The sequence below is a fragment of the Mastigoproctus giganteus genome, chromosome 2 (assembly GCF_048544385.1).
Source record: "Mastigoproctus giganteus isolate SK-2022 chromosome 2, ASM4854438v1, whole genome shotgun sequence".
In the NCBI taxonomy this organism is placed as follows: Eukaryota; Metazoa; Arthropoda; class Arachnida; order Uropygi; family Thelyphonidae; genus Mastigoproctus; species Mastigoproctus giganteus.
This window is the reverse complement of record NC_143576.1, coordinates 89,111,312-89,125,672: the sequence shown is the minus strand read 5'-3', so window position 1 is coordinate 89,125,672 and position 14,361 is coordinate 89,111,312. Positions and strand designations below refer to the sequence as shown.

The window sequence follows — 14,361 nt, the reverse complement described above, 5'->3', positions numbered from 1 at the left end:
GTTGGATAGTCCAGACTTCAAATGATTCAAATAACTTAGAGGTTTCCACAGATTTAAATAAATATCCACTCCGAGAAGTAGGTTTTTTAATGAGTGGGGCTATTATGTGCTACATTACACTTGAGCCTATTTTATTGGCGGAAATTTAGTTTTCCGCATTCCACGTAATAGTATTCTCAGGACTCAAGTAAATTGTGGGACAGCTGATCTTTTAATCATACCCAACATGTACAAGATGCCTAAGCTTAGCTTTAAAATTGCGGAAGACCGAAATTCACTCTCAATTTCATGTAGGCCTTTAGGTTATCATGTAATTAAATTTAAGCTTGCTTGCATAGAATTGCAATAATTGTTGCCTATGTGTTTTGAATGAATTGATCTAATTTTTTTTATTTTTATTATTGGAATGAAGAGGGGACGAGTTGGGACTGGTGCACGAATGTTACGTAAAATAAATATCATATGAACTGGAGTACGTACTTATTGCGTAATAATGAAAAGGGTATGATCGAAGTAGTTGGTGACAGGGTTGGCATATTCAAAGTGTTAAAAATCACGTTTATAAACTCTAAAAAAAACATTTTTACTATTAATGTTGTTTTTAGCTTGATTAGAATGTAGGAGGAATCAGAGGAAACGTTACAGTCAGCAAATTTAGTGATGGACTTTTGCCAATCACTAAATTTGCTTAAATTAAATTTATTTCTTCACATTGCATACCTGCTCACTAATAATACCCACAAAAAGAGTCGAAGCTCGGTTCTGAGCAGTGAAAAACACTGAATATAAAACAACAACTTCGCCACTGGCGAAATGCGTTTGATTTGGAGTAGTGCAATATCAAGGCAACTCGTGGCGAAAGTGCCTCCATAATATGAGACCAGTGCACTAAGAAAATCAGCTTTGGCCATCACTTAGAATAGTGCATTCACAGCCTAAATGGTGCCCATACGAACAGCTTCCTTTTAGTGGCGCAGGTATCGAGATCGTTGTCTCTAAATATCGCCCTTCTGATAATGATGCCGGTCCGCAAACCTGTCTCTGGCCTGAAATCATCCGTCGTTCATTAACGCCAGCTCTGACCAGAGGTAATTGTAAATCCGATTATGCTTGGCATATAAAATGAAAGAGAACTTGAATTCAAATAAAAGCAAAATCTATTCAATTTCATATACATATTTTATATAAATGCAGAACGGATTAAATATTTTTTGTGTGCCACTGTTCAAACAGTGGCACACAAAAAATGTGTGCCACTGTTTGAACGAATTGTAGGGCGATTAATTGTAATCTCAATTATTAAGTTTGCGTCTTACATTTTGTTTCTCTTACTTTGATTTTTTAATTTGGTTGAGTATGAATACTCCGAATCTTTATACAAATTAGTCTGAAATATAAATAAAACATTAATAAAATAGCAGAAAGAGAAAGATGGATGGTATGAGTTAACGTATTGAAATAAGAGGAAACAACTTGCAAGCATTGGTTGGGCGAATAGGAGTTGTTGACCTTGCGCTGTTTTTTTTTTTTTTGTTAAATCGGGTCACGAGGATTTCCGATGAATTGAATGTTGATTTTGTTTTATTAATTTTATATACATAAAATTTGTATACATAGATTAATAAAAAAAATTTAATTAACACTTTGTATGTTTATTACTTTTAATTTGAATACATTTTTAAGCCTAAGTATTTATAATTAATCTATGATTAATTTAAAAAATTTATGATAAAATCACTAAATTTTAAATTGGAATTTTTCTCAAATTTATTTTTCGTGTTAGGAATTTGTTGCTATCTATCCGATTTGGAATTAGTCTGGATGGTAGATTCAAAAAAAAAAAAAAATCTTTTGCGAGTTCTGCTTTTTATAAGAAACTTTCTGCATCGAAGGATAGGCGCCTCCGTAGCCAGGTGGGAAGGAGCAGCAGTGCATAGCACACGCTTCTTGATTATACCGGGGTTCGAGACCGTCACCACCAAATAGGGAGGATGCGGAAAGGTCACCACCCGGAGCAATATGGCCTTAGTTGCTAATGCTCCTAAAAAAAAAAAAAAAAAAAAAGAACCGCATCGAAGGAAGATAACTAGCAGATAAAAACGGTCTAGCAGCTAGACTCTAGCTGATGGTTTTTGTATGACCTTGTGTGTGAGAAACACGCTGTTTATTGTAAACTTCCCCGTAAATCAGTAGTGTATTTGGGTACAGTATCAACTTTAGAAACAGTAGTAATACCGGAAAATGAACAAATAGGAAAGGAAGAAAGTAATCTCTTCTAAGCATTATCGAAGATTTGGTCGGGAGACAAATAATTTTGCTTCCATCAGGAGGATAAGGTGCGAGATCTATATGATTATGGACGCTATGAACGTCACTTGAAACCTCCACCGTAATTTCTGGCAATAAAAGTGAAATTTAAACTGCCGTGTTTAGCTTCATTGCTGATTTTTCAAATAGGTTGTACAATTTTTTCACATTGCGAGGCATGCATCAATAATGTTGTTTGCTTATTTACTTTTTTTTTATTTCTGGGAAAATCGTTGGTACTATGTAAAAAGCTGAGGCCACATTCGGAATCAGCATAAACAAATTCATAAAGAAACGCCAATAAAGAAAAGCATGCAGTTGAACAGAATCTTTTTTGGAAATTTGTTAAACATAAAACGTACATATCAAATAACGTATACAAAGAGTCAGAAACTTCTATACTGTACTCAACTGTTTGCTGACACTCACCGCGTTATGGGTAGCTTCGGGTAGCAGTTCTTTTTTTTGGAGGGGGGGGGGGGGGATGTGGTAACTTATTGATATGATATTTGGCACAAAACGACAAAATTTTAATTGAGTGCTGAAATTCTAAAAAGGATCCGAGCTGCTGTTACAGATTTATAGCAACGTTTTTGTGAGTACGAAATCATAATTTATCTTAAACCTTGCCGGAGACCAGCGAAAAACGATAAAGACTTGATGGCAATCCGACTTTTCCTTCTAATAATACTCGAACATCCGAAACTGAGGTAGGTTTCTATAATTAGCTCCCGATATTCGAGTGAGGGGAGTGGGCTGTCGGATCTGAATTAATCCAATAACTTTCCCAGGGACTAAGAGAACATATTCTGAAATTGTAACGTGACTCAAACATTTCCTTGTCGAAATGTTTGAGTAAACATACTCAAACATTTCTCAAACATACAACCGAAACATACTTTTATTTATGTATAGAGAGCTCCAAATTATAGAAAAAAATATCTATTGGCTTTGTTTTTATTTTGAAATTTGGGGTGGCTGGACAAAGTTTTATAAAACTGAACATTACTGAAAGAATGGTATTTTCTAAGAATCGGCCCTAGGAATTGAGGGGGACTCCTGATATGGACATATTTTATTTTATTATTACGGAAAATAAGTGTGCAATTTGTGCCATTTTTCTTAATGCAGTGTGCATGACAAAGATTGTTATTTTGGTTTTTAGGAGCATTAGCAACCAAGGCCATATTTCTCAGGGGATATGCGGTGGTCATTCCTAATCTTTCCACCTTCTTCGTATTTGGTGGTGACGGGCTAAAACCCCGATCTAATCAAGAAGCGTGTGCTGCGCACTACTGCTCCTGCCCACGGAGGCGCCCATGACAAAGGACAGTTATTGTTAAACACACGCTTGGGTCTGTACATAGTCATGGCTCTTTTCTTCTTACACAAATGGTCATTTAGTTTTTAACTTTCGAGTTTCTATTTCATTTAAAGTCTAAATCTTTCTTGTTTTTATCTCTGAAAATTCCCGTCTTATTTTCAATGGTACGCGTAGAACAATTTGGCGCCTAAAGTTAATAATAAATGATAAAAGGGGAAAAAAAACTGTGGGGTCCAATCGGGTTGCACACCCTGAATTTTCCAGACAACGGTCGGCACAGCTTCAACGAATTTGATCTCTTTAATTTAACAGATTAAAATATTCACTATTTAAACTTTCTGGGAAATGTCGCCCACCAGGCTAACCGATGAACTTTAACTGGCAATCGTACACTCTTTCTCGGATTTGGAGTTAAGAAATAATACGCCAAGCGTAGTATTTCTTAATATGACCCCAACCTTCATGCTACTCTTTGCTTGGAAACTGGTAGTATGAAGGTTGCTCGTTTCGGGTCATTTCAAGTCTTCTTAACATATCAAATACATTAAATATTATTTTGATTATTAATATAATATCGGTGTAAATACACCATAGATAACTCTAAAAGAAAAAAACTACGATAGTAGTGTAAAAAAAGGGCATCATTTTTGTTGTATCTCATATTGTGCACCTCCTTCACAATGATTTGCCATGTATTGCACTACCTCGAATAAGTAACACTTCACTAAAAGAGAAGACATTGTTACTTATTCTCAGTGGGCACCACCCACACGGCACCGTTTCAAGGCTAGATTGGCCTCTCAAACGGTGTCGTCGGGGTGATGGTGACCAATTGAAAATAAGTAAAAATAGTCTTCTCTTTTAGGAAGCGTTACTTATTCGAGGTAGTGCAATACATGGCAACTCGTTGTGAAGGAGGTGCACAATATGAGATACAGATAAAATGATGCCCATTTTACACTACTATCGTAGTTTTTTTCGTTTAAAAGATATCTATGGTGTAGTTACACCGATATTATATAGATAATTTATACTCTTCAACATATGATGCCTTGCTGCATTTAGTTTGATTATTAATGTAATTTTTCATAATTTATCCCTAATCCTTGTTAAGGTGGCCTACTGATAGGTTTCCAGAGTGTTGGTGGGTTTTTTTTACTGCCCTATCGCACCAGTGTATTATGTTTATACAGCTACATGATGTATGGCTGAAAATCTCTAACAGGTGAAAACCCTTAATACACCGCACGAGATCAGCTAACTACAGCCTTCCAATTGAAGTGGCCCACGAAATCTGAATCCAGAACTCCCCGACAAGTAGTGAAACCACTCTGTTCTCACAGACGACAGAAACTTCTCCATTTATAGTCTTACCGTCGCGAGAACGACCTCAAGGTTACCATCATATACAGTGCAGTAGGATAACAGAGGGTGAACGCAGATGAGATTGAAATGAAATCAGAATCGATTCCATATCTCATTTTGTATACATTTATAAAATTAAAATCAAAGTACCCAAATCACCTCATAACCTCTTTACTTTTATACTAGACTGCATGTGGTGTGGTCATCATCAGCCATTTTCAATCCACTGCAGGATGAATGCCTCTCCAGCAACTTTCCAGTTCCTTCTGTTTTGTGCAATGGCCATCCATTTACTACCCACAAACTCGTGAATTTCATCCGTCCTTCTCCGTTGTTGTCTTCCAGGTTTTCTTCTAGCTCCTCTTGGGTACCATTCTGTTATTTCTTAGTCTATCTGTCATCATGTCTTCGAGCTATGTGTCCTGCCCAAGACCATTTTTGTTCTTTAGTTTTGATAAGAATGTCCTTTACTTGAGTTTTCTGCCTAATCCACGTGTTTCTCTTCTTATCTAACAGTCTGATTCCCAATATAATTCGTTCCATTCTTCGCTGTGTAGTTCTCTTCCATTCTTTTGGTGAGGGGCCCAAGTTTCACTTCAATAAGTCATGGTGGGGAGTATACATTGGTTCATTATTTTACGTTTCAGACAAACTGGGATATTGCTCTTCAGTATGTGACTATATTTCCTGAATCCTATCCATCCAAAATTTATTCTTCTCTTGACTTCCAGCCATTTATCATTATTACAGCTAATAACTTGTCCCAGATAAGTATATGACTCCACCTTTTCAATTACTGCTCGTTCAATCATTATATCCCTTTCTATGGCATACTTGTTCATCATTACTTTTGTTTTAGCCATATTCATCTTTAGTCCAAAATCCCTACTAACTCTGCATAACTGACTAAGATTTTCCTCTAATTCTTTGGGATCGTGGCTTATGATCACAATGTCACCTGCAAATCGTAAATGGTTTAGGTACTCTCCATTCACATTGACTCCTTTCTGCGACCAGTCTAATCTTCTGAAAGCTTCCTCAAGGGCAACTGTAAACAACTTCGGAGATATTGTCGAACTCCTTTCTCAATTTTAAAATTTCCTACTGTCTTTGTCTAATCTAATAAAGGAGGTAGCATTATCGTATATTTTCTTCAAAATCATAATATATGGGGTATCTATGCCTTGTCTTTCCAGTGCCCGAAACATTGCCTTATGCTGTATGGAGTCAAATGCCTTTTCATAATCCACAAATGCCAGGCATAATGGTGTTTTATATTCATTTGCCTTCTCCATTAGCTGTGACATTACGTGAAGTTGAGAATCCTGTCCTAAAGTCAGCTTGCTCTTTCGGTTGATTCCTTCGAGTATTCTTTCTAATCTGTTAGTAACGACTCTGGTGAACAACTTGTAGATATGGAATGACAAGCTAATTGGTCTATAATTTCCAATTTCTGATTTATCTCCTTTCTTATGCAGCAAAACTATGATTGCATTATTCCACTCCTTAGGTGCCACACCTTTTCTAATGTATTTTGTGAAGAGTCTTGCCAGTTTTTGTGTCATGTCTCTTCCTCCCAATTTTAACAACTCTACAGTAACTTCATCTCCCCTTGGGGCTGTCTGATTCTTCATTTTCTGCAACGCATGTTCTACCCCATCAGGAAGGATATCAGGTATATTGTATGTTACTAAATCTTCGATCCATTTTCCCCACGCTCCTTGTATAATTCTCTATAGTAGTCTTCTGCTATTTGAATTATGCCTTCTCTGATATTCATAAGTACATAAGCGATCGCGCTATTCTTTAGTTTCAGTATCATTTGTCTTTTTTGTATTACTGCTCATGAGTGCAGATTTAAATCCTTTGTTTTCCCTTAATGCTTGTTCTACTTTTCTTGTGTTAAATTTTCTTATGTCCTCTCTGAGTCTCTTTCTAATGGCTTTGCATAACTCGGTATACTCAATTTTTTCCCTGTCAGTGTTTTTCTTGCTCTTCATTTGTCGTCTTCGGTTCATCATGACAAGTGTTTCTTGACTGATTTTTTTCTTCTTTGGATTTCTTTTTACCTATAGGTTTCTTGGGCTTTATCACTTTCAGAAAGTTGTAGTATTCCTCGTCGATATATTGGTCCTGAACAGTCTGCAGAAGCTCAAACTTGTTCTTAAGTTCCAGTACATACTACCTTTTCTCCTCTTCTGTTATCTCAAAGACCTTTTGTATTATTTACTCGAGTCAGTTTTTTCCTTTCTTTTCTTACATCTATATCAAGTGTGCATCTTACGATTCTGTGATCACTTCCAACATTTACCTTGTTCAGGTCAGTAACATCATTCACGATATATCTTCTGTTAGTGAGGACGAGGTCGATTTCATTAGTTGTTAATCCATTTGGGCTCTTCCATGTCATCTTTCTGTTCACCTTTTTCTTGAAAAAAGTGTTCATCACTGACATTCCTCTAGATTCTGCAAATTCCACAAGTCTTTCATTTCTTTCACTAATTCCAAAATATCCTATAGTTCCCCTTTCTGCGCTGTTTTGTCTCTTTCCAACCTTAGCATTGAAATCCCCCATAATGATAATGTAGTGAGTTTTCTGTTCATCTAGAAGACTCAATTTCGGTGTACATTTCTTCACCCTCTTCATCATCTTGGCTCCATGTTGGTGCATAAATCATTATAACCTTTAGCTTATACCTCTTAGAAATTCTGTGTAGTCTTGACACCCTTGTTGATGTACTTTTGAATTCCAAAATGTTTTTTATATCTTTATGGATCAGAAAGCCAACTCCGCCTTCACTCCTTTCACTGTTTCCATTGGTTGTACGTACAGCAGATTTCCACTTGATAAACTTATAAATGATTAATTTCTTCTTCTTGTTTCAGCCAAATCGATGATATTCCAATTCACATTTTCTAATTCCTTTTCCAGTCTAATATTCTGTCTTCACCGATGAGCGATCTTACGTTGTAAGAGGCCAAGTTCAGTTTCTGTGCATGGCAGCCTGATCGTGCCCAGAGATTCTTAGCACCCTCTGTTTCCACTCTGATCCTCTCGCTGCCGTAAGAGGGGGAGTGAAAGCCGTTGGGGACTGAGGGCCATTTGTTTTGTTGTGCTGTCATGTGCTGGAGGGTTTGGTCTTTTCTTCTTCACGCTAACCAGGCGTCTTGTAGAGAACCACTCTTCACGTTCGTTGCCACCTAAGTGACGTAACAGGGCTTACCATCGAGGTGTGCATGAGTGGATTTTAGGGAGGCAGGCCAACCGGACTTCTCCTAAATCTTCTGAAATAGAAAGATATTGGATCTATCAGTGTTTTAGACTGAGTGTCTGATAACACACAGAATGCCTGTTCCCCTCTAAGTGGTGGTGGTGTGATTATACATATCAGTGGTTTTGTGATTTGACATACTTGGTGTTATGGGCTTCACTAGCTATTTAAACTTAACTTTCATCCCGTCCATCGGCATGCATTAATCATTTTACTCTTAGCTCTAATATCATGAAAAAACTTCAGTTCCCACATATTTCTAGCATGCAGACAAATCTAAGCGGTTTTCCTCATCATCGATTAGTGAATGGGTGTCGACAGGTTATATATTAAATAAAATCAAATGTCTCCTTTAATTTTATTTAATTTTAGTAATGTCTGTTCAGCAATGCATGCCGTTCTCACAAAATGACGTCATTCGTGTAATGTCATATTCAAATACTCAAAGACCTCCACAAGAATTTAACTGCATACGTTAAGCCAATTTCCCTTTAATCTTAACTGCAGGGCTCTGTCATACCATAGTTAATGGGACTGTAGTTTCACCCTTTACCTGTACACTGGTAATGTCTTATTGCGCCTTACGGGCATACCGACACTGAGTAAATTCGAAAACTTGGAGGTGGTGTGTAGTATTAACAGAAGATGCAAAGCCTATGCCTCATTTTTTACTCTCATGAACCAAAACATTATGACCACCTACCTAATAGCGTGTTGGGCCGCCTTTCTTCATGGTAATCGCTTGCATCCGACTCTGCATCAACTTCACGGGACCGCAGAAGGTGGCCTCGGGTATCCTGGGCTAGCTGTACAGAAGGATGTCCCGGAGTTCGGCAACGTAGCGAGGCACTAGCGTAGATTGGCGTTCTGCGTTCCACTGTATCCCAGAAATGTACGTTGGGAAATTTACCTGCCAGGAGAGCACACGAAATGCTTGGACATGATTCTCGAACCATTCCTGCACAAATGCGGCCCTTGTGAAACAGAGCTTTATCTTGTTGAAAGAGTCCAATGCCATCTGGATACACAATCGCCATGTTGGACAGAACTTGGTCCGAAACACTGCCGAGTTAGTATCTGGCAGTGAGGGCGTGTTCAACAGGATGAGGAGGGCAGCGATGTCAATGAAAACATCCCGCAAACCATGATATCACCGCCGGTCTGTTTTGGTCCAACTGTGCATTATTGTTGCAGCTGTCCTCCTGCTTTCGTCAAATATCCACCCGTCCATCGGCATGATGAGACTACGCGACTCTTTACCAGTCGTCCAATAACTAGGAACTGTGTTGCAGTGCCCACTGCAGGCGGAGGTTACAATGATGGTTTGTCAGTGTGGGCACAGGAATAGGTCACCTATTCTGTAGCCCTATCCGCAAGAGCATCTGCTGGATGTTGTGGTCGGAAACGGTTTTTCCGTGCACCCTGGTTATAGTATGTTATTAATTGAATGACCGTGACCCGTCTGTTGTCCCGGACAGCACTTGCTAACCGCCGTTCACCTCGACTATCAACCAGTGGTGGTTTATCCGTCTCGTTGTGTGGTTGTGCCTCCTCTTTGGACCATTCCACTAACACCTTCACTATGCCAGCCCTCGAACAGTCGACAATGCCTGCGGTTGCTGAGATGCCGGCACCCGTCTTCCTAGCTTCACAAATCATTTCCCGTTCAAACTCCGTTAGGTCCTTCCCTTTCCCCATTGCTCGGGCTTCTTACTGACAAAATGACAGACACTAACCCTCCTCCGTTATACAGGGTGTATCGTAAATAGTGGTCCAGAGTAAAGGAGTCGGTACACTGTGTTCTTAGGTATCACGTACAGGAATTTCAGTTACTTTTAGTCAAGATTCGCAAAGATTAAATGTTTTGCGAAACGACCTTCCTGAGTTATTGAGAGATGTCGACCAAGAAATACGAGACACAATGTGGCTGCAGAATGATGGCTGTCCCGCTCACTTCGCTGTTATTGTACGAGAACATTTAAATCAAACTTTTCCACAAAGATGGATTGGGCGGTTAGGCCCAATTTTATGGCCACCACGTTCAACGGATCTCAACCCCCTAGATTTTTTCTACTGGGGGTGTCTGAAAGAAAAGGTCTACAAAGAGGAAATCACTTCTGTCGAACAATTGCGTCAAAGGATTCAAACAGCGGCTGAAGAAATTAATGCAAACGGATTTGCTCGCAGACTCAAACGATCTTTTATTCGGCGATGCAGAGCATGCATCACCGCTAATGGTGGCCATTTTGAGCATTTCGTTTAGTTGAAATAAATAGTTAATTTGAAAAGAATGTTTTATTTCAAAAAACCCAATCAAAGAACTTAAAATAAAAAAGCTTTGAATCCAAAATATCTTAGGCAATTAAGCTGCTTTTTGTTTTAAATGCCAATAACTTTTTTTTCTGAACTGTTAGCAATTAATGTTGTACCATTTTAGAATCTTGATTTAATAATGATTTTTTTAAATTAATGGGCACTGACAGTGTAGTACATTTTTTTTAGACAATATGCACCTAAAGTCACATGACTTTTTGAAGATGAGTATCGAAATAGGGAAAAAATGAATTTATTTAAAAACGTTTGACTTTAAATTAGTCGAATGTATTTGTTTACGATAGTGCACCTATTCAGGAGTAATAATAAAAAAACAGAATTAAAAAATATTGATATTTGTTGAAATTATAGGCAAATTAGTGATGCAAGACACAGAACTTTAAAAAAAAAATGAAATTTATTTTTTTCCGAGAATCTTGACTAAAAGTAACTGAAATTCCTGTACGTGATACCTAAGAACACAGTGTACCGACTCCTTTACTCTGGACCACTATTTACGATACACCCTGTATATGCTGCGCCCGTCATTGACATCACGCCTAGGTAGCGTGGGATGCGTGCACTAATGAAGACGGGTGGTCATAATGTTCTGGCTCATGAGTGTATATTTTTTTATAATGTGACCTCGATTAGGTAGAAAAGGTATAAGTGTGTGGTCCCTCCAGTGGTTTAAACTTGGAGAGCATTGCTTTAAAACAAAGTATACAGAAATAATGACAACGGCCATAGTGAGAGCTAAGCTACGGTTGCTTCCTAGAAGTATAAGTAAAGATAGTGATAGTAAGAGTGTGTACAGTCTGGTTCCGAGCAGAGCTTTATAAATTTTTTCGGTCGCGGAACCTTTTTGTAGATCTAAGCCTTCTTTGGAACCCCTAGTATCTTTGCAAATAGTAATATAGGTTATTAATCCTGGTTTCTATTTGTCCGATTTTGATGAAATTTGGATAGCTCAACAAATCTTTAACCAAATATAAAATTTCACGAAAATCCAGCCACTGGGAGCTCCTCTGTTATTACATGCGGACGGACGGACGGACATGGTAGACAATAGGCGCTAATGCATACATGCTAACGCGCCTAAAAATGAAATATTTCCAGAAACCCAGGGTTGTGAGGAACATGCTTGCTGCGAAAACTAGCTCTTAGACAGGTGTTAAGGTGGCCTATTGATATGTTTCCAGAGTGTTGGTTTTTTTTTTTTTTTTTACGACCGTCTGAACTTTGGATATTTCTTAATCTGTATTAAAGTATTGTCAGTATTTCAGAAAAGCCTATCACAGAATTTTTTTCTTTTATAGCAGACCATTTTTCCCTCTTTCTTAAAAAAAAAATAATAATAAAGGCTGTAAAATCACTCCTCTCTATTTCATTAAAAATCTCCCTGAATCTAGTTCGAAAGCCTATTGTTTAGGCCCTTTAGGGCAAGGTTGCGAGCCCTTTCTGCAAGGTGCCGCATATTATGTATTTGTTAGAAATACGTTGCGTGGATACAGAATTACAGGATTAATGTCGTCCCCTTTCTCTCTCTTTTTGAAAACCCCAAACACCGAGGTATTAGAGCCTGTAGTAAGTTCGTGTCACGTTGAAACCTGGATCATAATTTCTGTAAATAAAAGCGACACAACCGATTTGCAAAAATCGGTTGTGTCGGACACACAAGCACAACCGATTTGCAAAAATCGGTTGTGCTTGTGTGTGTTGAATATAGATGTAAATATTTATTTAATTTGTCAGGGTATGCCGAGTGGAGTTAAAGAAAAGACCCAGAATAACAATTTACTTTAAAAATGTAGTTTTTGATAATAATTTCTTTTATTAATTAATTAATTAAATATATTGAAATTATTAAATTATTTATGAAAAGCAAATTCGCATTTCTGGTGTTTTGCCACAGACGCCAAAAATCTTAACTACTACTAAGGATACATATTAAAGGTAGTGTTTGGTTCTTCTAAACTTGTGTGAATTTAAAAGAAGGTCACTCTTAGGTGAACCTTCTAAATAAGCACATTTGTCTTGGCTACCGGCACACTTCAAATTCGATTTTTTTCAACAAACATTCAGAGTTTCAAAAATTCTGTTAATGGCATATGAACTTAGGGCAAAATTTCAAAAATCGGGAAGTTTGTACAATGCATTTATTTTTATAATACTGTACATTGAATTGTTTGGGAATTACCCATGGTTTCAGATATATCTGTAGTTTAAATGATTCACTGTTATTCTAGGAAATGCATCAGTATTATCTAGAATCTGAGCCAAAGGTCAAATGTTTTCCGTCACATGTCAAGCACGGTAACTGAGATTACTTACTGTAGACACCTGAGAACATATGTGTGCATTTAATCTCCTGGACTGATTGTGTCAAGCGCTGTGTTCTGTAAATGTTATTGGAGTATCATATCGCGCTAGTGCAACATGTTTCATATGCCAAAGTTGAAGATTTGCATTCTTGGAGGCCTTGGTAAGTTTTTTCCTAAATAAAATTGATTGATTTTAAGATAGTTTTAGCTAACTGCATACCTAGTTCGTTCTTCCATCCCACCCTACAATAAAGGTACCCCAACAAATAGAAAGGACCCGTACACACACTGTATTTGGTATACACGTGCAATTATTACTTGATTACTTCGCTAGTACCATTTGTAATTGCCGTTTATATCAAGCCTCTTTTAAAACAGGAATTATCTTAGAAATTTTTATTGTCTATTCGAAGTTGAGGTTACATTTGAAGGGAAATGGCAGTACTCAATTCTCATTATATACATTGTGTACCGATGTGATTGCAGTAGAATTCAGATTTAGTGTACAACGATTTAAATCATAACGCAAACAAGCGCAACTGCCGGCTCATTGATTAAATTTCTCCAAATAGTTGTCGTAAAGGGAGGTGGGGCGACCATGATCTGTGTATTCGAATCCGCATGGCCTTATACTCCAGATTACGGGTAGTCGAAGGCATCTTCAGGCAAAAGAGAATTTCTCTAATACAAATTGCTACGCCTTATTGAAGGATGTTCATCCTGGTTACCTTGTGATATGCTCAGCATTGTAAAGTTCTTAGAAATTGTAATTGCTCCTGTTATTAGGCAGAGGTGGAATCTTTTAGCATTCATTCGGATTATGAACAATATACAGCGTATAATTTGGCAGATTCGTAGCTCGAAAGGAAATAATCAAAAATAGGCGTTAGTAACTGAAACAAAGCCTGTTGTTACTCGTTTGGAGAGGAATGGGCTTGGTCACAAACCTAGCCGAAGAATGTGTAAAAGCAGGCGAACTTGCGTAATTTTGGGAGAAAAATATACGTGCGTGTTACTGTAAAAGCACGTATTCCACTAAATCCTAGACTTCCCAGTGTAGTGTAGCCGAGTGGTCAGGAGCGTGAGTGTAGTAGCACGCGCTCTTTGAGTGCACCGGGGTTCAAGCCCTTGACTACTAAATATGATTAGCATTTGTATTGATGATTTATTGTGAACTCCGCTGACCTGGTGGTCGTGCCGGAGTATAAACAAGAACATTTAGTTATATGTGCACTCCTGAACCTTAGCAATGTAATTGCGTTATAAATGAACGAGTTGGAAATTTATGTGGCATAAAGTAAACTTACAGAAATCAATCCCATTTGGTATATATTGTACACACAGGAAGTCCTTGTTGTTCGTCGTTTCGTTTATTCGTCGCCACTTGTCTATCACGTGCGTTCAACGGTCCGTGATGTCAGCAGGTCGTACTGCTGTTAAATCAGTTTTCTTTGTG

The 14,361-nt window shown here is 37.9% G+C and overlaps 1 protein-coding gene across 1 annotated transcript in view; it reads left to right on the top strand.

Moving 5' to 3' along the window:
* Positions 1-9,412: 9,412 nt before the first annotated feature.
* Positions 9,413-14,361, top strand: part of LOC150089402 (ras-related protein Rab-31-like) — a 120,013-nt gene continuing 115,064 nt past the window's right edge. The window contains exon 1 of the mRNA XM_090389968.1: positions 9,413-9,590. Within this exon, the coding sequence (XP_090246094.1) occupies positions 9,413-9,590 (178 nt within the window). The remainder of the gene's footprint in view (positions 9,591-14,361) is intronic.